At 50.8% G+C, this 27,789-nt stretch overlaps 6 protein-coding genes across 6 annotated transcripts; 1 reads left to right on the top strand and 5 right to left on the bottom strand.

Moving 5' to 3' along the window:
- Positions 1-94: 94 nt before the first annotated feature.
- On the bottom strand, positions 95-1,379 carry SAPIO_CDS8492 (uncharacterized protein; the record flags this gene model as incomplete). The annotated part of the gene is made up of 4 exons (XM_016790115.1): positions 95-126; positions 212-331; positions 719-877; positions 1,097-1,379. The coding sequence occupies 4 exons, from the start codon at positions 1,377-1,379 to the stop codon at positions 95-97; spliced, it is 594 nt and encodes a 197-aa protein (XP_016640378.1).
- Positions 1,380-8,304: 6,925 nt separating this feature from the next.
- Positions 8,305-10,523, top strand: SAPIO_CDS8491 (uncharacterized protein; the record flags this gene model as incomplete). The annotated part of the gene is made up of 4 exons (XM_016790114.1): positions 8,305-8,498; positions 8,562-8,726; positions 8,789-9,348; positions 9,457-10,523. The coding sequence occupies 4 exons, from the start codon at positions 8,305-8,307 to the stop codon at positions 10,521-10,523; spliced, it is 1,986 nt and encodes a 661-aa protein (XP_016640377.1).
- Positions 10,524-10,722: 199 nt separating this feature from the next.
- Positions 10,723-11,521, bottom strand: SAPIO_CDS8490 (Uncharacterized protein; the record flags this gene model as incomplete). The annotated part of the gene is made up of 3 exons (XM_016790113.1): positions 10,723-11,009; positions 11,065-11,418; positions 11,470-11,521. The coding sequence occupies 3 exons, from the start codon at positions 11,519-11,521 to the stop codon at positions 10,723-10,725; spliced, it is 693 nt and encodes a 230-aa protein (XP_016640376.1).
- Positions 11,522-12,269: 748 nt separating this feature from the next.
- SAPIO_CDS8489 (uncharacterized protein) lies at positions 12,270-17,760 on the bottom strand (the record flags this gene model as incomplete). Its single annotated transcript, XM_016790112.1, has 4 exons — positions 12,270-13,727; positions 13,796-15,419; positions 15,813-17,043; positions 17,103-17,760. The coding sequence occupies 4 exons, from the start codon at positions 17,758-17,760 to the stop codon at positions 12,270-12,272; spliced, it is 4,971 nt and encodes a 1,656-aa protein (XP_016640375.1).
- Positions 17,761-23,065: 5,305 nt separating this feature from the next.
- Positions 23,066-23,458, bottom strand: SAPIO_CDS8488 (uncharacterized protein; the record flags this gene model as incomplete). Its single annotated transcript, XM_016790111.1, has 2 exons — positions 23,066-23,173; positions 23,336-23,458. 2 exons carry the CDS (start codon positions 23,456-23,458, stop codon positions 23,066-23,068), a joined length of 231 nt encoding a protein of 76 aa, XP_016640374.1.
- A 718-nt stretch (positions 23,459-24,176) lies between these two features.
- Positions 24,177-27,194, bottom strand: SAPIO_CDS8487 (Coatomer subunit beta'; the record flags this gene model as incomplete). Its single annotated transcript, XM_016790110.1, has 7 exons — positions 24,177-25,125; positions 25,188-25,351; positions 25,417-25,718; positions 25,797-25,910; positions 25,973-26,857; positions 26,919-27,003; positions 27,177-27,194. The coding sequence occupies 7 exons, from the start codon at positions 27,192-27,194 to the stop codon at positions 24,177-24,179; spliced, it is 2,517 nt and encodes an 838-aa protein (XP_016640373.1).
- Positions 27,195-27,789: the final 595 nt, after the last annotated feature.

The following is a 27,789-nucleotide window of genomic DNA, read 5'->3' as shown; positions in this document are numbered from 1 at the left end:
TTGCCCCTAGGTTATACGTACAACGAATGAGCTTGAAGTTGATACTCCAATGAGGAATTGAATTGTAAGAATTGTCGCAATGTGCTGCTAAACATTAGCTTCTCAGCAACCTGTAAAAGAAGTCTGCTATACATACGTACCATCCGTGTCATCAGCAATAGCCCATATCCAACTGTGCCAAGTACCGTAATCCCAGTTAGCACGCACATACCCCGGAGTCGAGCTCTCTCAAGGGGGAACTCGGGAAACTCTAGGGACTCCTTGCTAGACACCACATCTTCCCTCTCCAGTTCCAGCATAGTTTGCTTGTACGTATAATCAACGAACCGTCCTGTCAAGCTAAGTTAGTTGTTAGGATCTACGATTTGAAAGATTGCCCCAATCATTCAAGGGATGTGGCCGCTCTTACCAGTACAAAATGAGCCCATGGCGCTGCCAATTCCCATCGGGAGATATATCAAGCCCGCTTGTATGTAATCTAGATCATATATATGAACGCCTTGTGATCCTAGAGATGTCTGGAGCGTGTTCTTTACTGCGTAATTTATGGCAAAGATAATAATAATCAGCAAGGACTCCTTGTTTCGGAGGATTTTGATGCTTATAAATGGATTCGGAAAACGGCGGGCGGGAGGTGTGAACTCGGATTGCTTGCCGGGACTGTCTTTTCGCTGAAGCAAGGAAAATGCACTCCAGTATATGCCTTTCACCCGCGTACTGCCGTTCCCTACGATCTTTCTCTGGGTCTCCGGTACGAAAAGAAGCATAGTCACAAAATGGGACCCTTGCCAAATGACGAGGAACCAGAAGATCCAGCGCCAGCCAAGGGATTCTGCTATTCCGCCGCCAATGACTGGCCCGAGGCTGAGCGCAAGATCTGTGCTGCGATTTGAGTTTCCTGTCAGTATACGCTTTCCGAAATAGCCGAAAACGGGGGAAGTGTGAGATTATACATTGTTAATACTATGCCAACATATGTTCCTCTCTCCTCAATGTCTGTAATATCAGCGACGACGCCATATGCAATCCCGTAAAGCCCTAGACACAAAATCCGTCAGCACGATATTGGGTAGGAGATATTTGTCTTGCATCATACCCGATGAGCCGGCGCTTTGAACCATGCGAAGGGCAAGGAGGCCCGCATACGTCTTCTGCACAGCAATACCGATATTGGCGCTGAGCATGAGCGCGAACATGAGCATGTAAGCAGGTCTCCTCCCACTACTATCAGCGAGATCCCCCATGAACGACGGAGCTATACCAGCGACGACGAGATACGATGTCACTGTCAAGTTGACGAGGGAGATTGAGACTCCTAGATCTTTCGATACCAAGGGTAGAGCTGGGTAGTATATGTAGCTGCTCAACGTGGAGAACATGGCCGCTATCGATGTTGCGATACATATCCATGATTTTTGCCATTTCGTAAAGATGGAATACGGTTGATCTATAGACCTTGACTCAAGGTCAGAGCTGAGATCCACGGTTTCTTCCCGGCTCAGCTTAGTTTCGGAAGCATCGTAGTGGATATCGTGGGACGCCATGACAATATATGAAGGTGTCAAAACTGCTGCCGATGAGGGTTTTTCTGGTTCCCTTTTCACCGGGAGGTAGGGGAAAGGGGGATTTGATCCAGCAAAATGCCCTGCTCAAAATCACTTGACGAGAACGAGCCTAGGAATTCCTTTTTTTAAAAAAAAGAAAGCAGCCCTTATCAGTAGAGCGGAGCATAGGGGGAGCAGGCGGATGGCTGTTAATATCCCGAGGCTGGGGGACGGGGGTTGCATCGTTCCGGCCGACGGACGTACATTAATAATGCACAATGCGATGAGGTACTTCTGCTTGAAGGTAAACAATGAACAAACAACGAACAAACAACAATCTCTAACTCAGTCAGTTTAGGTATGGATCTACGGGGTTCGTGGGAGCTTCTAACTCCCGAGCAGCCCACTTTACTTGGATGTTCAGTGTTAGAATCAGCCTGCAAGGAGACCGACCGTTCATGTGCCATGAACATCTTATCCCGTTCAATATCAAGATTGGTGCGCCAATTGTTCTTCTTGACTGAGGATTCTCTAATCTATACTCGCGATTTTGAGGAATTTGTTTGCCCTTCTCCAACAACTCAATGCTCAAGGCCAAAGGTTTGCCACGGCTCTGCATAAACACTATCCAAATATACGTGAGCATTGGCTCTCGCACCAAGATTTCAGGCGTTCGGCTGCAAGTAACAGCGTCATGTCCTTGCAGTATATGTGCATGAGATGACAACTCACGATGTCCTGCATCTCTAGTTTATTGGCCATGACAGCCGCTTTCGCTCATGACAGACGCTCAGCACACATGGCCACCATAGTTACACAACACTTTGACCCTTAGTATCCCTTCCTCAGTTTGTCTTCCAACTTGGTTTGCCCTGGACAGAAAAGCGGAATCTTGCGGATACCACCGCACGCCTTCCGTCTCCCAGAAGTATTATGGCGACCTTGTCCAAGGCGATTACATAGCCCCTTCAAGAGGAACCGAGTACCTGGAAGATCATGGGTGTTAGCTAGAAACTCCTTCATATCTTCACTTCAAGTCCTCAACTCTTCTTCCTTCCTCCAACTTGTTCGACAGACCAACTTCCTCGGCCTTGACACGCTCACATAGTGCTCTCATATTGCTCACGAAACTGCAAATTCAATTAGAACATATCTATGGTTGTGGTTAGTAGGAACTTCCGCACATGTTTCGTAGTTTTGGATCCTCTGGGTAAAGAGTGGAAATCAGAACCTGGTTCCGGATGAGATACATAATGTTGCGGCTGTCTGCATCTTCTTTGGCTTCTGAAGGTGGAATGAACTTCCTGTATTCGCCAAGGTAAGGTTCCCCTAATAGGTATCTGGTGTTCTGGAAGACGCCCAAGTCAACTAGAGAGGAGTATTGGTGGGTCAGTGATTGACAACTGGTATTATGATAGCTGCTCTAATGAACGCTATACCTTGATTGTGCCCTCATAGAGCACTTGCGTCGTAGATACAAACGCTTTCAGAGCCAGTTTTATACTTGACATTCCCAGGCCACAGGTCTCCGTGAAGGACGCACGGCTGGAACGGCTGGATCGACCGGCCATCGGACTCGAGAGGCCCTAAATAGCGTGGGAGGACCCTGTCAAAGTAGAATTTCTTGAGCTGGACTAGACTAGCATCATGTGGACCTCGAACTCTTTCTTCGCGATCCAGAAACTGGTGCATCTGGAAGGTCCAGAACTCTTGCCAAGAGGAGCACCACATATTGTCTTGCTCAAGGTCGCCGAATCTAGTGTTAACGGCGTACCCAAATTTCCCTGTTGGTGGCTTTCCCATGCTTCGGGTGTGGAGCGTGATAATGGCAGCCATGTACGCCACCGGATGCGGGATATGGTCGTCCATCAAGTCTACAAATTCTGCAAGGAAGAAATGTGTCCGAGGCGAGGATTTGTATACCCCTGTTTTGTAAGGGCGTGGTACGAACTTGTACAAGGCAATCTCCGATATCCATGCGGGCTCGATCAGATCTTTCCCCGATTCGCCCCGAGATTCCTATTCCGTTCTAAAGTTAGGTCTTCTTATGGCATGTTGGACACCGAGAGCAGGCCTCGAACCTTTTGGAAGATTACCTGCGATGATCCATCCAGCATCTCCAGTTCAATTCTAAACGTGTTGCAATAGTCACTTACGCCCGAAGAAGAAGCAGAGACCACCTTTCCGCCCTGAGGCAGAGCTATGAAGCTTTTTTTTTTTTTTTTTTTTTTTTTTTTTTTTTGTGGTAAAACAAAAAATTAATCTTTGAGGTGCATCGGCAGGCAGATAGTAGAAAACAGTCTCTCGCCTAAGCCAAGGTTCTCGGGTCGATCACTAACCTGCAAAGAGATTGTCATCCAATTTCACCCCCACGCCCCGTGTATCGGTCGCCATTTAATACTAACTAGGAATTGAAATGGTGAAGAAGTAAAAGGCCAGATCGGGCTTGAAACTGTGCGTCTTGGTTCTTTGTGGAGGTGACAGAGTGTTGGATCCTCGACGGTGGCTGCAAGACGATAAAGGGAAGAACAACTACGCCGGTAGCGACTGGCAAAGTTCACAGAAACAATCAAAAGATTAAAGAGAAACCCAGCATATGGCGGCTAATGGGGATCTAAGTCTGTCCTCTTGAGCTTCGTAGTATTGGTCGCTGATCCAACTTCAAAAAGTTCCCTGCCTCTGCTCCCTGCCTCTCCTCCCCGCCTCTTCTGAGTTTCTCCCTGTCTGTGATCCCTGTCTGTGCTCCCTGCCTGTGCTCCCTGGCGGACCAAACTATCCGAGTCTGATGATAATATCATAATCATAGCTGCGATTGTAGGCATACACATCAAAAATGCACAAATATACAAAGGTATGCACGCAAACATTGAAGGCGATAAGCTAGGTACTTAGAAGTTGGCCTTCGTCTCTCACCATCACAATAAGGGTGCCGATACAAAGAAGGGGGGGGGGGGGGGGGGGGAGGGGGGGGGGGGGGGGGTGGGGGGGGGGGGGGGGGGGGGTTATTCATTCAACAGCCGGCCTTCGATCTTATTGTGCGATACTTGCAAGCATACCCAAGGGCCGACAGTCCAGTCTACAAAGCTTGTGATCCCTTGCTGGTGAGGGCCCGGAGGGAACCACGGGTTGGGGCAACCAAGATGTGATTGCAATTATGAGCTGCAGCAAGCCGTCCAAGGCACACACTTGACGGGCGGCTGTCAAATTATATGACAGCGCCAGGTTACATAACTTGCATACTACGTGGGACGACACCATGGCAATACGCAGCTTCTAACGTCCAGCGACCCTGCATTTCCTTGGCTTGAGCTTGCATAGCGGGTGTATTGCCCGGGTCGATCCTGTGCAATAGCCCATGAGCCCGTGGATGCAGAATAACATGGAGCACGCGACCAAAAGTTATGGCTGGGGGGGACTTTACGTGCATGTATCCACCCCGATAATCGTACTTCTCCAGCCTTATCAGATTCTTTTAACTCCATAATATTGTACTTACCCACAACTGTCTATTTCTGAGAATTGCCTGTTAGACAAAATCCCGAGATATTATCCGCAATTGAAAGAACGAAACAACAGATTCGGCTCCAAATCATGGGCTTTCACTGTCGAGTGACATTTGATGTCCTTCGATTTTTGGCCTATGTAATTAATGGCCAATCTTGCGTCGACTTGGTAGAGGTACTTCGCAATTTATGGGGGGAACTTGGAAATGCCCCAGCCTCAAACTGCTCGATAATATCACTGCTTTTGCCAGTGATGAGTGCCTAAATATATTCTACGAATATCTAAGACGGATAAGGGGGTTTCAAACGGTGCTCATATACCTTCGGACGTCGATCCTTGATTCTTGGAGTGACTCTCGAGGGACTCAGCCTCAACTTATTAATAACTATAGGTATTAATAATAGAAAGACCATATGAAGACCCGACGGCCCCAGTACACAGACACGGCAGCTGACATGATTTTGCCCCCACGCCGTCATCTTTGTATTAAATTGGCCCTGTCAAGTCAGTTAACTGTCCCGAGCGCTTCGAGCTCAATGCAGACCCCGACATTGCGGCCTCGGAGTAAGTACGAGATCATTTAGGAACGAGTATCCCCTCTGAAGCTAAGCTAACCTTAGTGTGTCTTTGCGGGCCGTCATTGGCTTCGTGGGGACAGCTTATTTCTCGGTTCTATTACTCATCTTATACTACATATTCGGCTTCAACCCATCTCACAAGCCCTTCTCCGACAAGGACCATGACACCACTGATCCCGCCTTAGATCTGGAGAGCCTTAACGTAATTGATAAGCGGATTTACGACTCAAAGGTGGCCGCATATCGAGGAGTCCCGGACAGATGGAGGTGGACAGCACCCTGGAACCCAGAACGGGTTGAGGAAATTGGCGCCCTCTTTACCAAGGTATAACTTCAAATTGTTCAACGTATTCATATGTAGATACAGAAAGTCTAATCTCTAAGCTCATCATTCTAGCTCCTGATGATGATGGGCGATTTGCAGATTATCCCTGGTGTCGCTATACTCATAAGTGGTTACACGGTCCTGAACCGGCCGGTTTCAGCACACCACTGGCGAATAATCTGCCGACTGGCCTGGTTCTCAACAGTCACACACCTGGCTGTCCTTACGTGCCTACAGAAATATTTCTATCACAATCAGATAACACATAACCCAGTTGTGGACAATCCTAGTCGCTGCTCTATGGGGAGGCTTTCTCTTAGCTTTCGATCGCTCCCGGGGGCCCCGGGGTGAGGACGATTGGGGATTCGGTCAGGTGATATCAGTCGTGATGTTAGCAGCGCCTTTGGTTGCCGCATTCGAGCATTTCCTCGAGTTGCGATGCGCCGAGTCTAACGGTACTGGCCTAGTTCTACACTCTCGTATTATGGTTGCCATGTACTGACACTAACTTCTCCGTTTGTTTACCCTTTGTACTAGCTCGGAACTCAGATCCACTACCTGCCGTCTACCGATGCAGAGGTCTATTGCCAGCGATGCCAGCGCAGAGACACACAACCAGCAGACCTTCCACGCCTTGGAATGAGATCCAAAGTCTCTCCTTCTGCGGCCTCACGATTCCTCAAAAAACATATGACGAGGGGTTCCAGCTCCATAATATGCCATGGTTTTCCACCCTTGCCTCCGCGACAATCTGCTGGGTGTTTTTCGTCACCTTTTTCGTCGTTTTCGCTGGCCTCGAGCCTTTTTGCACATTTACATACCCCTATCCTGTCGCATTTCGATCGCTCAACGATATTCGGGGTTCTGGGGAGTTTGCCGGAGCATTTACAATCAATGAACACCAGGTAGGCCTCAACGGTATCCTCGCCCTGTTTTGGGTAGGAGTGATATTTCCAACCTCATCATGCTTGATGATGCGACTTTGGCTGAAAATACTTCAAATATTCCGAAGGGGTGGAAAATTGCAACCAGGCTCATACATTTCACCTGTCTGCTCGCATTTCCCATTATTACTTTTCTTTTCACCACAATTATCTTTACTGCGTATGCTTTCGCGACCTTACTTGGCAGTTACTGGCTATTTTGTCTTTGCTGGGTAGGGTGGGCCATGCTGGGCGATGACCCTTTTCGCCGTTCTAGGCCTCGGGCGTTAAAGCACCAATCATTCTCCTGACTGGGTGTGCTTCTTAATTCTTGTCAGATGGCACTGTATTATAGGCGGATATCTGGGCAGCGTTTCTCGTAGAATGAAGCAGTCTTTTAACGAAAGTGGCATCCTCCCGCCTTTGCTATGTTTGAGGGAATGGAAGTACTAACGACGTTGGCCTGCCAATGGGATTGAAGGGTGTTGGCCGTCAAACCAGAGAATATTTTGCTCCTTAGTTGCTCGCCTCGCATGAACAAACCAAATGCCACGTGTTGCCGCAACGAATACGTGCTCACGGCTTGCCGCACCTTTTCCTCATCACCGGAGTCCCCATTGTCGTGAAATCAAAAAAGTAGTAAGAACCGCGAAAATGCCGCTGTAGTTACTTCGTGGTTGCTTACATTTTTGCTATTATCTATTATTCGTGGATCCGAGACCTGGCCTCCGATGGTGGTGGTGGGAAACAGTTTGGCCATTCAAAACCAATCGATTCAAGACCCAGGCTGCAGGCGAGACTCGCCATTCCTTCAGTGTTTTATCCGAGAGTCCTAGATTGGAGGTGTTGCCGGTACCCGTTTAGTCCCAGAGAAGAGCGACTTGGCAATAAAGACCACCTCTGCACAGCCTCATAGCTCTCAGGCGTTTCGTTTGCAAGGATTGAAGGTGCATAACCAACAGCATCTTTCCCCTGTCAACGTGGCCCGGCCGGGCCTCTACGGACCCTCTTAGCTTTCGTGCGTTCCATTCTGTCATGCTCGAGCGGGTATTCAAGATGAATGAACCAACAGAACCTTTCCGCCGCAAGTACGGCCAGGCCGGGCCGTCCCTCAGCACAGCCTCCCCTGGATTTCATGCGCTCCATCCTATCATGCGACAGTCAGTATTCAAGCTGTATGAACCAACAGCATCTTTCCCGTCGGCTGCCTCCTGTGCTCCAAATTGGGGTTTCATGGCAAACCGTCGAACCCTATCCTTTAACCAATCTTATCTATCCCTTATCGCTCTAGTCCTCCTCCCAGGTTTGGCAAGTGCGGCGGTATTCCTGCATTCCTCCTTCGCCAAACAATTTTTCTCAGTTTGACCTCTATACTGCTGACACAGCATTAAGGTCAAGCAGCTATCGTATCTGAGCTTTTAATATCCAGCATGAAGCGTCAACGCAGCCCAGACAACTCTGCCGAGGAAGGCAGAAGTGCCCAAAAGCCCAAGGTATCATCGAGCGGCTCTAGGGAACCCCAAACTGGGCAATCTGGCAGGGTACGTTTTAAGCTCCGCATCTGGACGAGCCTTGGTTCAATTCGCAAGGCAGAACTGAATGACCCCAGACGGTCTCCTATCGGGTAAGGTCACCCTCCTCTTGTTACTAGTACTGATTGTGGGTCGAATCTAACGGATTCCACCAGGAGAGCGGGGATATCAGCCGATTCAAATAGCCTGCAGGCACCTTCAGGAGCCGGGACCGTATCTCAAGTTAGAGCCAACGCTGGAGAAACCGCACAGCAACCCATGGCGGCGGCCGCCAGAAGGGGACAAATTTTGACAGAAGAGAGTCTTGGCGAAGATGATGAGTGAGTTGGTGGCTCTTTCCGATGAATGTGGATTAGAGAATGCCAAACTGATATGACTGTAGTGCCAGCGATGACGAGGATGACAAGAGCAATGGCGACTTTCAAATGTGGTTAGAAGATATTGGTGGCCATGCTGCATTGCAACCTCTTGGGAGCACTTCACCTCCTACTGAAAGGCCCCAAATCGTAAGCTGCGAGGCCAGACTTATCAGACGCGACAAAATGCGCGCGTCATTCTGGCAAGAATTGGAGAAGCCATCTTCAGAGACCTCGGATCTTGCCTTCAACCTATTCGATCGATATGGACGCCTCGATCGAGAGTATTACGAGCATGATTTCAGGAAGGGTACCGGTGTTTGGGGTAATGAGCTTGACAGGGGAGACTTGCTTCTGTTCGAAAGCCTTCAGGTCGGCTACGAGTGGCGACGACGTGGTATTGGAAGAAAGGTTGTCGACGCTGTTCTGGAGAGAACGAGGAAGAAAGTTGATGAGAATACAGGCTTCTACGCCGTAGTTAGACCTGGTTTCCTTCTCTCAGAATTTGATCGATCGGAAGATTTTGGAGAAAGAGAGATGAGAATCGCTCAGAGTTTCTGGCGATCCCTCGGCTTTCGCAGGGTCGGTACGTCGTCATGGTTTGCCCGAACAGACTCTCCAGACCATCCATCAAGACACTTGGATCCAGCACAAGACTGGGAACAGCCAGATGACACACGTGTCCAACTTCCAGATGGCCTCAGACACATTTTTCGGAAGCTGGAGGACCCCGCCACGGAAGAGGCAGAGTGTGTCAGCGAGCTGGAGCAGAACTTCCCAAATGACCTCGAAGACCCCCGGTGGCTAGTCGTCGATGAAAAGGGCAACACTGCACTTCACATCGCCGCGATGTCACTGAAACCAAAGCCTGTGAGGTTCATCTTGTCGAAAGCAAGTCAGTTGGCCGCAGCGCGTAACAAGCAAGGTTACACTCCGGAAGAAGCCCTACGGAATCGGCTAGAGCATCGAAGAACAAGAGGACAAGATGGGCGAAGACTCTTAGTAGAGCCCGACGAATTCAAGGGCTTTGATGCTCCAGCCATTGAATGCATGGCCACTCTCCAGGGTACCAATGCCTTTGATCTCTCGACTCTGTCCATTCTAGATATCGAGGCCGCTTCATATGCTACAGAGGATCAAGTGCGAAGTGTCCCTCAATTCGACATTCCCGGAATTCGGAACACCTTGAGACTCAAGTACGGTTGCACATGTGGAAAATGTATTGGCGGCTTCTTAAGCCCTCGGATGATGTTTGCGCTCCAAAGTACAGCCAAAATCCAGTACGGTTTGTTGACTGGTGGCATCTACGAAGCAAGCGGACCAGATTGGGTCGAGGATAACGAAGATTCCCTGATTTACCTACCCGCCCGCGTCCGAGACAACTTGAGAACAAACAAGTCCATGCGGCAAGGGTTTGCGAACATGTTTGATCACATAGCTGAATGTCTGTGCCGCAAAAGGATTCCATCGGAGTATTCGGTCCTTGAGGTGCTTCGACTGTACCAGAGCGAGTGGCCTCCAGTAACGAAGAATTTCCTCCAACGTGGAGGGTCTGTAGCGGCGGTGGCGAATCTTGTGTTTAAGAGGACTAGGGAGGCTGATGAGTGGGCCGGGGATGGATCGCACAGAGGTGATTTCGGCGAGGAGATCGATGAGCTTCCCGAGTGTAGAAATGACCACGAGTTCGGCTTTGTTAGCGCTACGTGCGGGTACTCGGATAAGGTGGAAAGCCCGCCCCATTACTGGCTGTCTTATTATTGATATCTAGACGGGACAAGAGATTAGAGCAGAATGTACTTGCGTTTGCAGAATTTAAGAGTCTTTGTACATTGAAATAACACGATACTCTGTGTTGTCATCACTAAAATACGTTCACAACTCGGGGCCCTTCAGTGGACGTTTTCTGTTAGGAATGAGTGAAATAACATTGTACTCATTCTCGGGTATCTAATTTCGCTATCTAGGCTTGCCAGACCGCGGGCCCCGGAGGCTGGTACGAGTCCGGTCCGATCGAGCCTAGGTTCACAAGAATACCAGGATCGTTGGACGAGTACGCACCCGGGAATGCAACCAAAGGTGCGGGTATCGCGCTGCCTCCACCAGTAATCTCGATTTGCGAGCATGACAGATAGAACTGAGCCTTGTTCGGCTGCATCGCCATGTGCAGAGCGATGTGTTCGACACGAAGAAGATACTCGCCATCCGGGATACTGTCCGGGATCGTAGCGTTCGTTGTCACGTATTCGTCTGAAAGCCAAAGGTTAGCCTTTGAAACACATACGGTCAAGAAAATGTCTCCTACTCTGACCGGGCCAGGTGAGCTGCTTGTTGGCGTCTATTCTCGGCATCTCGGTGTGGAACTTGAACCAGACGGCACCAGAGCCATCCCAAGTTTTCGCGGATTGACCTGCTGGAACCTTGGCAAGGTAATACTGGGTAGGCCCAGGGTGATTGACTTGCTGCGTGGAGATGTAATGGATAGTCGATCCGGCGGGGACAGTCGCGATATTGGGGGCGTTTCGCGACTGGTAGCAACGAATATCCGGTACAGTAGGGTTCTCGATGCCCTGCTTGCTCTGAGCGTTCTTCGTCATGCGGGTGACGGACCAGTCCGCCTCCTCCGGTACCCCGTTGACGACGAGTCGAGGGAAGGTGTCTTTTTGCGTTAGATCATCACGCCAGTGGTAGCCAGGTTCCTATGACGTACAATGGGCTTGCGCCGCAGTAGCGGCGAGGAGAAGACACGCGAGAGGCTGCATCTTGAGATCGGTCTCTTTCGACCGAGTCCACTTGCGGCTGTATTTAGAGGTAGTAGAGAGCAACAGTGGTATATACAACTGGGCCATGGCGGTGGGGAGTGGACTGGCAGAACTTATTTAAATATCAGCCAGCATCTGGACATTGTCGGACTGGCTATAATTCACGGATGAGCAAAATATAAATTAATATCAGTGCTGTATCTCGAAGACAAGTTCATATGACCTCCATATACAGACCCCCTATATTACGATATGCGTATAACTGGACGATCCTAAGTACCTGGACTATAGCCTTCCTTGGCTATGATTGTCATGGTTAATGAGGACTTTATATTTATTGCTGATGGAGCTACAGTTTCAAGTGCCGAAATTGCCAACCAGTGCGCAATGCATTCACGGTACATGAACGAGCCAGTCCCATCACTGCGAATAGATTACTTTCCGGGGCAGTCTGCCTGTTAAAGGCTTCGGATACCGGCGAGTATCCCATAAAACATTTTGGGAGTGTCCTTGGAAGACTGGAATGCCCCTTGCAATATCATTCGAATCTAAATACGTAGTGAACCAATAGGAACCTGGAGTATTCCTCGAATCCACCCACCTCTCCATTTTCTCTTCGCTCTTCCAGTTCTCAGGGGGCTATAGTAGGTAGGACAAACATCATCTCCGCGTTATATCACCAGCTATAATCGCCGATATCGATCTATGAGCCAAATCCACTTTCTGCCTTGTCCGAAACCTCTTGCAATTATCCCTCATTAAACTCTTCAATAACGCTCCTGGGTTTCGCGAATTTTCCAAGGGCTTTGTAAGTCAAGTGATGAAAGCCAAACGCCTCCGGACCACCAATAGCAATTCCCCTCGGGGTGGACGTCCATCGATCGCTAGCTGCGATCCCTAGAACAATCACCAGTTGACCGTATCGATATTCCGGAGTACCAAGAGCCTCACCGTTTTGGGCGTCGATGACAGAGATGAGATCTGGTACTATGGCGAGGACGTCCTCTTGTCGTTCTTTAGCGCCTAGGTCCTGAAGCGACGACTGTGCTCCAGGTGGAATTTTTATAGCAGCAATGTTCTCGTTCTTAAACGGTATCTTGATGAACCCACTGAACTCGGTGCCTTTGTTGTTCTCACGTCCAACCCCAGCCTGGGCATCCTGGGAGCCACCCATCCCCTCAATGACACACTCCCCATAGACGTGACCTGTTCTCAGCGTTCGCTCTACCCTCACTATTTTCCCCTTCCAGATGACTCTCGCGCCTTCATGGCCGCCGCACTCTTTAATTATCGTCTCGGCAACGTTGTCAAGATTGTTCGTCTTCCTTGCTTTCATGACGGCCCGGCCGATCCTCCAAGACTGGGAGATGGTATTCTCAACAACCCAGCGCTTCACCTCGGCGCCGCTGACTGGCGCGTCAGCGAAACCCACCTGGGACCCCATTTCACTCAGCGCCGCACGCATGATGCGCTCGACGTGAGCATCTGAAGAGGCTCCGGTCATGGTTATGATATTGCCATTACCGTCGCTCATTGCTATAGGTGCCCATATAGGCGATCTTTCATTGAACACGACCGGTGTCGTCTGCCATTTTGTGGGATATGCTCGGCCCATCCAATCTCCATCAACCGCTGGTACGTCCATATTTGTGGTCGCGCCAAGGATCATGCTCTGAAGGCCATTAGCACCTCCGATTTCAACAGTGATCATGTGCGTTGCCGGCCGTCCGACCATCTTGTATAATTCACGCTGAGATTCGATCATTTCGTCCCCCGATAACTTTTCGATTGCAACAGTGGGGGAGCCGGCACCGCCGCCACTTCCGACGAGCGCATCGTCCGGTAAGCTTGATGGGCTCACAACCCTTACCACTGCACCGGCTCGAAGTTTCTCGCGAAGAAGCACCATTTGCGAATATGGAGAGCCACCGCCTCCAGTTCCCAGGATGTAACAGCCGATGCTGATGAAGCTCAAGTCTGTCTCGTTGACATACCATACTCCTTGCTTGACAGTGGGCTTGTAGCTTAATAAGTCAATCTCGTCTCTCGTAGGACTTGCTTTCGATATCGCGGATGGCATCTCGGTATCGGCCTGGATTTCGATCTGGTCGATCGCCAAATCCAGATGATCCGTGGTGGTAAACGTTCGTGTGAAATCAAAATCACCGGCCGCCTTGACAATGAATCGGGATTTGTGGGCAACGTACTGTTTTCCATGATAAATGTAGATGTTAGACAGAGTAATTCACAAGCGTTTATGTGTGGAATACTCACCGACAGCGGCAACTCTTCCACTTCGGCCACCTTAACTGACGATGGCAGCGCACCAAACTCGACAGCCTTCTTCATAGCTTCCTGTTTTATATCTTCCAAGACCTCCCGTGCTGATTTTGATTCAGTGGATTGCACTGTGTCGACGGTCGCGCTCACTCTGGCTATGGCTGCCCCAACAGCATTTGCAACTTCAGACCACTTCGGTGTAAAGACCTTGCTGGCTCCCGAGAGTTCCTTTGGAGCGATTATTGCGCCGCCTCCAACTAGGATAACCGGGAGATCCGCCGGAGAAGTTTTCATTCTCGCGATCAGACTTTCCAACTTGAATTTCACAACTGCAAGGTACTCTTCAAGTTCCTCGGCTGAGAGAGAGCCTTCGACCAGTTTCCGGTCTCCAACTTCTATGGAGTGATCTGCAAGAACGGAACAGTCGGTTGAAGTCAACTCTGTGCCACCGAAAGCCAGTCCTCGCGTTGTGATGGCGTATCCGACGCTGTCAGGGCCAATGGTAATACTTTTACCCTTTCGGACCAGCGAGCCACCGCCAAGACCAATACTCTTTATGTCTGGACATGGAAAGTTCATTCGCACTCCGGAAAGTTCGCTATATGCGGCTTGCTGCCTGGGGAATCCACTTGCTAGAAGGAGGCCGGCATCGGTAGTTGTGCCCCCAATGTCAACAACCATGACATCTTCTTCGACCTCACCTTGTACTAAGAAGGCGGCTCCACGCATGCTGTTCGTAGGTCCGCTAGAGAAGGTTTTGATGGGGAACTTCGCCACCACCTCTCCTGACAGTATGCTTCCATCGTTCTGCGTTATGAAGACAGGACAGTGCAGCCCAAGAGCTTTCACCGGCTTTTGGAAAGACTGGATGGTGCGTGCGGCAAAGGGCAGTATGGACGCATTCAAGATTGCGGCATTCTCCCTTTCCACGAAGCCAAGGCTGGCTACGTCTCTAGCGCACACGACGTAACTTCCGGGTACCTCCGCTCGAATAATCTCGGCAACTCTCTCTTCCTGCTTCTCTACTGTGTCGATCGGACTGAATATGCCGTTGACGACTATAGTGTTAATTTCCAGCTGCCGAATCATAGCGCATTGCTCCTTCACTTCCGCTTCGTCGATACTGGAGATCAGTTGCCCGTCGACTTCGAGCCCTCCCTTAACCCTAGAGTGATATCCCAGTATAACCTCGCGCAAATCGTCAGGCCAGTCCACGCATGGCGGGACATGCTTAGCAAATGGGCCCGAGAGACGAAGAACAGCCACTCGCGACAACCGCCGAGGATCCCGCTCTACCACAGCGTTAACGAACTGCGTCGTGCCAATAACAACGCTCGCCACGTCCTCGGGCTTGATGCTCGCCGAAGCGAACATGGTCACGATTGCGTTGTTGATGCCATCCCCGGGATTGGCAGTTGTAGGCGACTTGTGCCACGCGACAATCCCCCTGCTAGGTGAGGACGATTGGGTCGGGTCGAGAAGAACGCCGTCAGTGTTTGTGCCGCCCACATCCACACCGATGCGGAGCTTTTTCGTCCCGGCAGTAGACATGTTGAGTTTATCGAAACCAGGCTCAAAGTCGAAATTTTGAAGGTCGTTATGGAACTGTCTCCCGCCGCTGAAGAAGCAAGCCAAGCGAACAAAACATCGCTGCCAAGGAAGTGGAGGGGATTGGATTATCTGCAGATTGGCGGACTCCGCCCCGGCATCGGAGTTATGCTGACCCGCACTTCAACTCCGAGCATTCCTCTCTCATGGATGTGTCCATTATATCTTACTTAGATTGCGATATTGAGCCGCGATGATTCGAATACAGCAGGTTTCGATGCAACTTTTAGCACCGGGTGGAAACTATAAAGTAAGGACGGGGAGTCATGCACAAACGAGCCAGGCGGCTTTGGAGGTTAAGTCATGATATAGAAGTTAGAACTACCCGATAGCTACTTTGTATCATTCACGCTCTCAACTTCTGCCCTGCTAACTGGAGAGAACTCTTTATTTCTCTCCATACCTCATAATACCTTCCTCCAGCGCCTTGATCTGCAAAGCCAGGAAGGTCGAGAAATACCTGCACAACGCCAAATTACCGCCATGGAACCAGAATCCAGGGTGTCCACTCTTCTGCCAAATCGTCCTCATCTCGCCCTCTTCATTAAACCCCCAGACATCACCAACTCGATCCGCAATCTCATCGCCAAATGTCAAGCGCGTCTGCGTGCGCATGTTCTGATAACCAGTAGCAAAGACAACCTCGTCAGCCTCCAGTTCGGAGCCATCCGCAAAGCGTAGCCCATTCGGAAGAATCTCCGAAATCTCCTGTCCCTGCTTCACCTTAATCTTGCCCTCTGCGATGAGGCGAGAAGCACCAACGTCGATATAATAACCACCTCCGCGCTGGAAGTACTTGATGAACAATCCCGAACCGTCTGGGCCGGAGTCTGTCTTGAAGCCAGCCTTTTCAAGACCTTCCAGGATTTCCTTATCGCACTCCGCAGACTTTTGGGTGATTGTGACATTCAGGGCCTTCAAGACAGAGCTGGGATTGCCGTGAACTATAATATCAGCGTCATCAACTGGCGGGGCATCTTCTGAATATGTGTCCTTGTCGGCGATATCTGTGATGGCATAAGAAGAAACGACATGTGTTGTCGACCGCTGAACAATCGTGACGTGGTAACCCTTCTCAAGGAAGTCCTGCGCGATGTCGTGACCAGAATTACAAGAGCCGACAACTACCGCCTTCTTTCCTTGGCTGTTTTCTTTAGCTCCACGGAACTCGGATGAATGGCACAAGACATCGCCCTTAAAGGTATCAATGCCCGGGATCGACGGCATATACTTCTTTCCGGAGTGCCCGGTGGCCTGGATGACATGCCTGGGGTGGAATGTTCGAACCTCACTCGTGCCGTCCTCTTTCCTGCGGTGCACGATGACCGTCCAGTTCTTCTTGTCCTCATCCCACCGAGCGTGCACGAGTTCAGTTCGAGTCCAGACGTTAAGTTCAAGGAGAGTCGCATACGCTTCGAAGAATTGCGCCAACTTGTCCTTGGGAGTGAAGATGGGCCATTGGGGTGGGAAGGGCAGGTATGGTAGGTGATCATACCATACTGGATCGTGAAGAACCAGTTGGTGGTATCGTTTTCTCCAATTATCCCCCACCCGATCGTTTTGATCGATGACTAGGGTATCGATACCCAAGGCCTTAAGCCGCGCAGCGGCGGTTAATCCGGCCTGGCCAGCACCTGATCCATTTGTTAGCTAGGTTGCCTGTTTGCGAGAAAGACGTGGCGTCTTCACATACCTAGAATGAATACTGCTGGCGCAGTACCGTCGTTGAAATCCGCAGCTTGCGTCCTTCGTTCAGCCCAGTTCTTGCGTCCAGGCTTGCCTCCGTGCTGCACGCCCACTGGCCTCCGAGAGTAAATATCCTCCTCGTGGCCGGTCAACTCCCGTAGGCTGGTATAGAGCGTGAATATTCTCCACTTGCCATCAACCTCAACCAAACGGGCGATACCACGACCCTTGCCAATTGCCGTTTCTAGAGTAATGAATGCCTGGATCCCCCAGACTTTACCCTCTTCATCCAGAGTTTTGAACTTGGGGGCGCGGACGTCAGTGCTATCATCGATTTCAATCTTCTTGAGCCTAAACCCGTCTCTCGACCCCGCAGCTTCCTTGAGAAGGTTCAGGATGCCGTCGGGTCCCTTGGCTGTCCGAAAGTCCCACGTCAAAGCAAAGTGATCACGCCAAAAGCCGTTGTCAAGAAAGAGATCAGCGATGGCCTGGTAGTCACCAGCCTCGATAGCCTTATTGAAAGAGCTCACCAAGTCCACCGCAACTTTTGAGACATCTGCCGGTGCTGACTTGTTGGGAGTGACGGGGAACGTCGCTATGGAGATGTTAACAGACCCGGGGACCGTCCGGAGACTGGATGGGACGTCGACCTCAGCGGTAGCCATAGTAGAGAGTGTTGAGAGGAACCGTTGGAGTGTCAAGGGTGGGAGGGGGAAAGAATGGTGGGGTGGTGGAAACGTGCCACACAGAAGAGAGGGAAGCTGGGTTATATACACAGGCTCTTGGTTCAAGCCTGCAGAGGAGGTAGCAATGTGACTGCATGGACAGATAACTCCCTAAGATCTACTCCTTACCCCGGAACCCCCCTTCGGCGATTGGCTAAGATTACTAGACTATTGCCAATCTTCATCTATGGCCTCTTTTACGGTGTATGTTGGGGTTTAGTGGAGAACAATGCCTCATGTGCACACCCACGATGTGAACCAAGAGTGACACGGAGGCGGGGTAGGCAGCGGCGATGGAAAGCTCGGGCGCACGGCCGAGGAAACGGAGATGTGATATGTAATTCGGTTCAGCAGGGCGACTAATCCAGAGAGTATCAGCAACCTTCGTATCGATTCGGACTACAATGCCGTAACTCTGGGCCCGAAGCGAACTGGGCTAACGCATGCGGGATCGGCGCCTTGACGAAGGGGATTGGGGCGATTATGATGAGGGATCCGGGCTAGCAGAAGAAGCCCCGAATGCGGTCAAGAGCAACAGAAGGGGTTTGCCCAATCCGAGTACCACCTGTGGCAAAAATGCTCCGGTAGCTGCATTTGGGCGGAGCGCTACTTGATCCCGGCGCAAGGTGCGGATATTAGTTTGCGGGGTAAACTCAGTTGAAGGAACAGCACAGAAGACGTGGGAGAAGCACTACAGCACCAACAAGGTCCATACTTCCACATTTCCACACAGTGTGTCATATCCAAACCTCCTATCTCTGATTCTCTGGGTTGCTTCGACACGGATGGCAGCGGTTTAAGTCCCAAGCACACCATAACCAAGTGGCCTATGCATCGGACTCTCGGCACCCGTTTCGAAGGAGTTTACGCACGCTAAACTAAGCCGAGGATGGGATGCAGCACACTGCAGTGGTCGACGCCGTGGACAATGTCCGATTGCCCGGCTTGCAGTAAGAAGCAGCCCCACGTTCGAAGCATCCTCGGGGATCTCCACTCGCGTCTCAACCCAGACGGGGCCGCTGGGGTGTACTGTAGGTTGCCCATTGTCGTAGTTATGGATGTGGTTGGTTAAAATGTTGACTACAAGTCAAGTTGGGGAGTTGACAGCTTCAACCTGGACCCCTGAGTGTCTTAATATAATACTCCTGGTTACAAGACGGAACGGGACGCAGACACTTGTGTTTCTGGAAATCTGCCACTCGATTCAAAGAGCCATCAAATTATATGGCTAGACTCGATCTGGCTGAATTAGATGATCTTCGAAAGGGCACGAGTCCAATACATACAAATCAACACATGTGCCTGGTAGACCGCAAAGGGAATTACCAAGACTCCGAAACCCGCCATAAATGAGACTAGGTTACAGTTTTACGCTAGGTCGGAGTCTGCCTCTTCCCAGCTCTGAGGTTCGTGACAAGGCCCGCGAGAGTATTGCCAGTACTGTAAATTGCCCGTGTTCACAGAATTCACTCGAAGTCGGCGTGATATTTGAGTTAGAAATTCCATCGATGAATTACAAAGTCCGAGATTAAGTGTCCCTGCTCTCAAGTCGCGTCAAGTATTAAAAAGATGAAAGTAAAAGATCTGTTCGGTCTGCGTAGTGCGAATTTGCTGCAGGGAGGGCGAGAATGTGTTATCAGTGAGTTTATGGGGGAGTCTTTCAACCACAGCAGATAGCCTAGCGGTCAAACGTTAGGCTGAGGCGTCTCACGGGATTCTTCGGAGTCTCGTGGGATCAGGTCAAACTGCTGTGGGGCGCCCCAGGTCGGGGTGAGAGAGATGTAGGTCCTTCGGGGCCGAACTCTTTTGCCAGTTGGACAAGACAATTTTATCCTTTTTGTCGTTAACGTTCAAGGATTTCCTCGCTTCACACTTGTGTTGAAATATAAAATCATTCTTAATAAAGATTTACATTCACTGCATCTTGTCGATATTCTTTTTCGGGCGTTACTAGGGATGTTGGCGTGGAATGCTGCATAAGGCTGGGAGGAAGGGAAGCGAGGCTGTCTGATGATGATGAAGCTGTCGCGAGATGGTACCTCGAGATTCTCCGAAATTTTCGAAGGTACCTAAGGAAAGCCGGTGAGTCAGCAAGGTACATAGAAGAAATGAGCTGAAGGCCACGGATTCGAACTTGATGTGAGTAGACTGACTATTCTAATTTTTTTTTTTTTTTTCTCTCTCTCTTTTGGCTTCCCCTTCAAGATGTCACCTTCCCCATATATCATCCGGCTGCCTTCCTCGCTCGCTCACTCTCCGGAGATCTCCAGTGCGTGGGAGTAACCAACCAACTTTTAATCAGGGGAAGCCAGGGGACGTCCAGATGTAAGCTCCGAATAGAAGCCTTTGCCGACATGGCCCGATACTGAGCAGATCCTGAACAAATCTCCAGAGCCAGAACCATGTGTACTGGGCTCCATATCGGAGGATATAACGGTGACCAACTGACACCTAGTTAAGTGGTAGGGATGAGCGGAGGGCACCAGGCTTCGCTTCCCAGTAAGGAATGCCCGTTGGAGATCGTAAAGTCGACAATAGCACCAATCCACCGAGGCGCAAGATTCTAATTACAGAAGAGATCTCGGAGAACACGAAGATTCCCTACAGTCCGGTAGGCAAGAGAGTGAGTTGAGGGTACTACTTACGTATACGGGCTTCTGCACTGGGCCTCTGGCATATTGCGGCGGATGGGGACGTAGACATGCCTCGTTTTCAATCATATCTTCATTCAACATTCATTACCCCCGCGACTCTGCCTACGCAAGGCTGAATGATAATGCGATGATCATATCTAAGCTGCACATATGGAACTCTAAGTCTCCTATTGAGGGCAAATGAATCCACGAGTCTTCAAGGTCAGTGTCAGCGAGAGGAGAGGGCACGCCAAATCCAGAGAGATTAGACTCTCGGTGGGTTTCGGGCTGGCGTCGGCCAAATTGATATCAGAAAAGGCGACGTCTCGTAGACTACATCGGGAACACCTGAGAGAGTGTGGGTGTAATACGGAACTGTCCTGATAACTGGGAGGAGGGAGGAGGAGCGAGAAGAAGCGAGGGCATGAGGAGTAGAGGAGCCATCTTTCTTGAAGCATGCCGGACGGATGAGTCTGGGGGAAAGGAAAAGACGACGCTGATCGAAAACAAACATGGCAAATTAGATCTTCAGAGCACATCACGGCATGATAACAATCGTTAGTTGATCTGTATGAAGCAACAATATGCAATGTGAGAGGCGGCTTTTGGGGCTACTGCAGCAGTCAACACAGCCCAGCTCCAAACATTTGAGTGTCAACAACAACATGGCTCCAGGAGGGACATGTCCACCTATAGCCCAAAAGCACAGCTGCGGGCTAATCATCATGCAAGTGCAACAAATGTCAACAAAATGTGGGACGATGGCAAGAAGGTACATTATTAAGCATCCTGGTGAGGTAGACCATGGAGCTGTTCAAGGTGGTTGGCGGTTTGGTGGTTGAGTGGATAGACATTGAATCTAGAAGGGTGAATCAAAAATATATCACCACGATTGAAATAAAGGGGAAATTTTTTCAAAGAGAGCGCATGGGGTAAACCTTCACGAGAATACGCCGGTGATAGACATTGATTCTCTCCAAATCCAAGCAGAGGCGGCCCTAGATGAACAGAGGAATGAAGTCAAAGATGTTTGGTCCTAGACTCCGAGCCTCGTCGAGTGCAGGTGTGTGTCCGACTCCAGACAAAAACTTTTCTACCAATACAGGTAAGACTTCTTCTACCCGTGCACGCGCTGGGAGGCTCAATCGGTCGATTTGAGCCAAGGCCCGAACTAAAACCCCCCGTAGAATTTCCTCTTCACGATCTGAGAGCCAGCCCAGACAGCAATGAAAAAAAAGAGGCCTGTCAGACTCCCCCAACACCCACCCCGCCCTCGCGCCAAAAGGCCGACCGAGAGACGGGGACGAGATCATCAACCACTCCCTCTACAGCCCAAATCCCAGAGGATAAGGACCGCCGTCTTGTTCAGACAGTTCGGGAGCCACAAATGGAAATCTGAAGATGACCATTTTCTTCACTCTAAGGCGCTGGGGTATCGATTCATCAACCAGGGTGGGTTCTGTGGCTTCTTTGGGAAACCAAGAAGAGGTCGACAACTATAGAAATGATTCTCCTGTTGAAGTTGTTAGAGACGATGGACTTGGAGGAGAGATGGCGTAGAATGGATCGGCGTGTTCGATGGTGTGTGAATGATGTGTGTGGAATGTAGGGGGTAAGACTTACTGAAGTAAAGTCGACATGAAGAAGAAAGAAGAAAAAGAGAGGGAAAGAATGGGAGGATTTGGCTCATATTTATAGATGAAATTTGATGGCGCTGACCACGGCTTGATCCATGGGCGAGTGGAGTTGGCACCCACCAGAAAATTTTCTTTTCTAAGGCCAACCGCCACCAGTTGTTCGTCAACCTGGAGCCCTGAGAAGTCTGCTGCGCCCTTTATAGTAACCGTTCTCCGCCTTCCAACCTCCAAGCAGAAACAGGCAAAGTGCCAGAGTGGTTAATGGGTCAGCCTCGAAAGCTGATGGCTTCGGCCGCACAGGTTCGAATCCTGTCTTTGTCGCTTAATTTTTCTTTCACCTTTCGAATATCCTTTTGCAGTTTTGGTTCTTCGCAGTGGAGGTCTGGACAGCATTTGATAATTCTTTTTTTTTTTTTTTTTTTTTTTTTTTTTTCTGCCCTTCTCGTCTTCTAATTAGTCTCGATTTCCACCTTCCTTATGCCTAGGAAGTTTCGGTGTCGAGGGGAGGACGCCTTGCCAACCTCATTGCTGTCGATTCGTTCAGATGTGCTCAGGCACCCAAAAACTCACTTCCCGACAACCTCGCGTGCTCGCACAATTCACTTCCCATTAGTCCCCTCTCTTTCCAGGAAGGATCTATTATCAGTGTCCTGCGCAATCTACAAGCATTGGCCGTTACGACAGGAGGCCTTTTCCGAAAATAGGCAGTGACTGACACTCACCAGCCGGGCACGAAGGAAATCATTCTTGAGAGAGTTTCGCAATCCATGAATCCAGTTCTCGACTTTACACATGACAGAAGGGCCGCATTTTTAATAGATATTGATACTAATTCATACTTATTAAAGGGTTCGTTTCATCGTTCCACTCGTCTGGTCAACCACGCAGCAGATCTTCCAAATCCCAAGCCAAAAAAACCACTAACCCCTCAACTCCCTTCGCGAGACGACAAGGACATTGATATTCGAGGCTCCTTTAGCAGCAAGTCTTGTAGAAGCGGCAGGAGCCTCCGCAGCAATCGAAACCAAGCGACATGCCACCTCCTCGCAAGTGACTCCTCATCTCGGGCTTCGGCTCGCTCGTCTATTCCCCACCCCCAAAAGTTAGGTTAGTTCTGGATTGCCCCTCAGACGTCTTTGTGGAGGGGAATAGAAGTTGGCAGGTCGCGTACAATCCCCCTCCCGCGACAACATTAAAAAGGAAACCGAGGGAGAGAGACCCCGAGGGCAAAGGCGTGAGACATACAGGCTGTTGCGAGATAATGGTAGCAGTGCGCGTTCCTGGCTGTGGGGTGGCATCCATGGGCGCCTGTTTCGGCGGGGCCTCCATTGCCGAGGGCGGTGTAGGGAGAGTTGAGGTGGTAGTCATGGTGTTTTCTTTTTTTTTTCCCTTGGCGATTGAAAGTTCAAAAGAAGACCAGACTCGTTAAGCGCGTGGAGTGAAGGCAAAGCCCAACGTTGAACGGATTGGCTCCGAGGGAAGGAGGAAGAGACTGGCGGAGTCGTTATCTCAAGGAGAGAAGGTCTCTGTTCTAGTTTTCTATCCAAAATAAGGGTCCCGCCGCCGTCTCTCGTTGAACCCTGGTGGGAATCAATGCAGGTCGATTCAGCTGGCTCACCTTGGGCACGTTGTTGATTGGCGCTGTCCAATAATCTACAGGGGTCCTTTCCATTTGGAGGCCCCCCAATCACGCTCTCAACAGCAACCATCTTCTGGAGCTAAGCCGCTTCCGGCCAAATCGAGACCCTGTGCCTCTCCCCGCTGGTCGATCGGTTCACTGTAAATGTCCAACGGACTTCAGCCCTTTCGTTAAAAGCTTGAAGACCATGGGGGCACACGGAATGAAGAGGAATCAAAACTTCTGTTCGATCCCCCCTCGTATCGCCCTCTCAAATCAGACCGCACAGACAGACGACACTCAGCGCGGAACGGGATATGTGTAATTCAGAAAAAGGCCATTTGGATTATCCTCTGCATGTATGGTTTTCGTGACGACGTCTCCTTTTCCACCGGCCCAACGCCGAGAATAGCTCGTAACCGCAACGTCAAAAAAAAACATATGATACGCAATTCCTCTACATCTAAATCAGTCTTCCGCCTCCGCATCCTCCTCCTCAGCACCATTCTCAGCCCCATTACCCGCGGCGTTATCGCCGAGCGCCGACTTTCCTTCACTCTCCAGCTTCAGCCACTCATCCCACTCCGGGAAGAGATCGTCATCCTCGCCAGGCGTGCCGAGAAGCTTGGCCACCCGCCCCTTCTTGTTCTTCTCCAGGTTCTCCTTCCAGCCATCGACCAGCGGCCGGGTAAGGCTGGGCTTATACGTCTGCGAGAAAAGAACGGCTTCCGCATGCCTTCCCGTCTTGGTTAGGATGTCGACGCACGCATCGACATCGCCCAGGAGCCACTGGCAACTAAACGCAACGTTGTGAGCGCCCGATTCTCCAGCCTGTTTCGCGAGCGCCGCAAGACCTCCCCGATCGCCTGTAGAGGAGTGAAGAAGTAGTAAGGAGCCAATATCCTTAGCATGAGTGAAGCACTTAGCGGCAAGAGCAACATCCCAAGCCGCCAGGGCTGCATCTCCCACCGTCTTCCACTTGTGCTCCACATCGGCCACCTCGGCAAGCTCGAGGGCAACTTCTAGCTGATTGAGCGCGAGGGCGAGCTCGAACTTATGTTCCGGATCCGTTGCTACCTCGAGAGCGAGCTCCTTGTGGCCTTGACCTTCCAGGAACCGCGCAATCTTATTAAGCTGATCGGCGGGGACGCTGGGGAGGATTTCCGCCGCGGTCTCCATTTCATCCTGAAGCACAAGGGTCTGGTACTCGAGGACGGGCAAGGACAGGCCGAACGACGTTACGTTGACATCCTTGTCTGCCAGATAGATCCTCTCATCGCGTTGGATGAAGCCCAGGATGTACATGGGCGCGTCGAAGTGGGATATTGTGTAGGTCTGATCACCTACAAGGTAGTTGAGTCGGTTGGTTGTGTTGGTGTAGACGAAGACAGCACCGATCCACTCTCCGGTCCGTACGCTGCAGGAAAAGCCCTGTTAGTGAACCGTAACAACCAGGGGATTCGCACGTCAAAGCCTTACCTCTCGTTGATGTCTGTGATAACCTCAAAGGCCGCCTCTACACCGTCCTCGTCAACCTGACCAGATTGCACAGCCTCGACATAGTTTTCCCTCGAGAAACGGAGTACGTAGAAGGTGTCTTCGCACGCGATGGCGACCAACTCGCCGCTGTCAGACCAGTACACCTGGACACGGAGTTAGTACCATTAGGGTCATAGCCGATACGTTGGCAACAATCACCACGACATACCTGCTTAGGCTCTACCTCGATCCTACGGACGAGACCACCAGTGTTCCAATCAAAGAAGGAGATGCCACCCTGGCCTGTAACACCGAGAAGAGTTCCACCTGTCAAGCCATCGGCGTGGAACCCAACATCAAGGCCTCCCTGCTTCTCGGTGAAGTTCTTGTAGACCTTGACGCTGGTCGCCGACTCGCGGATAGCAAAATCGTTGCTGTTCTCCTTGGAGGCCCACACGAAGTCAAGGGCCGAACCGAAGGCCTTGTTCCTCCACGCAAGACTGGTATAAATAATATACTCGCCGTCACCACCTAGTTGAGGTCAGGTTAATAACTGCACACTCTCCCAACCATTCCCTAAGCTATGATGCAACTGGTGGTCTGACTTACAAACTGCGGTGAACCGGCCGTTGGGCGAGTGAAGGAGGGTTTGAGGATAGACTTCGCAAGTGCCGAGTTCCTTGACTGGGAGGGTGATAGGAGTGTTATCCTTAATGGATGCATCTAGATGCTATGTCAGCCAACAACGAGGTGCTTCGGCAACATTGGTTCCGGTATAGACTCACCACCGCCTTTGATGATGGCCGAAATAACTTCATTATGGCGCGCCCAGATGAGTTTACCAGAGCCGTCCATCGAAACGGCAGGCTCCTCCCTACCCATCTTGACCACGATGGCACCGTCATCGAAGCCAACAGCAATGCCCTGCTGGCCCTTCTGATACGCCACACACCAAGCCCGCTCGAGGCCGTAGTTCAGAGACTGTTCGAAGCGATAGGTATTGGCGTGCCATATGCGAATTGTTCCGTCCTCCGAACCGGAAATGATAACGGGAAGCTCGGGATGGTAACAGGCGAACGAAACGTTATTGGTATGACCCTCGAGGGTGGCGATGAGAGACTTGGTGGTGTAGTCCCAAATCTTGACGGTCCTATCGTCGGAGGAGGTAAGGAGGTAGGGCTTGTCGGGGAAAGGGTAGTAGTCGACGTGGTTGACACCCTTCGTATCGTGGGCTTCGAGAGTGAAGTTGGCGGTGGGCGATCCGAGGCTCCATATCTTGACTGTTCGGTCGAGACACGCAGAAGCGAAGGTGTTAGTATCCTTTGGGTTGATGGCCAGTCCCATAACATAATGGCCATGACCCTCGAAAACCTGCACGCACTTCCATCCCTTCTCCCAATCCCACAACTTTATCGTCATGTCATCGGAGGCGGTTAGGACGAATGGCTGGGTCGGGTGCACGACGATGGCTCGGATGTAGTCGGGGTGAGCCTCGAAGGTAGTGATCTTCTCCGAGGTGTTGTAGTTGTAGACCCGGACCTGGAAGTCATCTGAACCGCACACAATCCAGTTCTTCCTCGCAATGAATCGGCCGGCTCGAACAGGGACATCGGTCAACTCGAATGTTTTGACGACTTGCTGTGTCTCGTACGACCAAATATATGCCTGGCCTACATCACAGGCGCATTAGTATTCGATGGGCTCGTAAAGGGGGCAGCATGCGGCGGATACCGTTGTAGAGTGTTGTGAGGATCCATGGCTCGTGAGGATGGAAGTCGATGCCCTTCACTCGTTCGCTCCTGGCAAACAATTGCCGCTACAGTATTCAAGGTAATCAGCTGGAAAGCTCAGACGCGTGCGAGGCTGCTATGAGAAAAGGGGTAGGAGATGGCTCCTGGCAGGATCCGCAGGCAGGTTTGGTGGGCTGGGGTAGGGAAACGGCTTCCTCGATCGAAGGATTTATTCCGCATCGAAAGGGCGCCAACATACCTTGACGTCGAGGCGCATCTTGGACCTATTTGGAGACGGATGCGCAAGGGGAAGACTGTCGAGTTGTATGTAGGTGGGGTTCTGTTCGGATAGAGGCTCCCACCATCAACGAATTTAGAGTTGATGGTATTTTGGCGCAAGCTGGGAATGGGATCTGCGTGACTCGGAGAGGTTCCCGCCCTTTTGAGAACCGTTAAATCAAGGATCTCGCCGCAGAGGGACTACTCGAGGCTCGTTCGTAACTGGGGCGGCACCTTGAATTTTGAGCTTCAACGAAATGTGTCTCGATAGCAATCAGCCCAAAACGTACGTGGCATCCAGGAGTTCGAAAGAGCATGTCACGTGATAATACAGTGAGGCTAACCTGCCAGTCTATCACTGTCGCAGGCCTGTGCTGGGGGACCTCTCAAAGCCGGTCTGCCCCAAATACCTGGGCGCCTGAACATGTTCCCCCCCTGGGTGGAGCTGCTGTTTGGATCAATTACGATTCAATGCCAATTGTTCGGGCAGCAGTGTCACTGTCAAACAGGTGGCGCAACATTTACCAAACAATTGGCCTCGTTGCCTCTCTCTACAAAAAGATCTCGCCATGCCTGTGGAATCGTTTTTTTAG

Source organism: Scedosporium apiospermum (assembly GCF_000732125.1).
Source record: "Scedosporium apiospermum strain IHEM 14462 chromosome Unknown SEQ_SAPIO_0121, whole genome shotgun sequence".
NCBI lineage: Eukaryota > Fungi > Ascomycota > Sordariomycetes > Microascales > Microascaceae > Scedosporium > Scedosporium apiospermum.
Note: the sequence above shows the minus strand (reverse complement) of the source record. Positions and strands in the feature narration are given on the sequence as shown.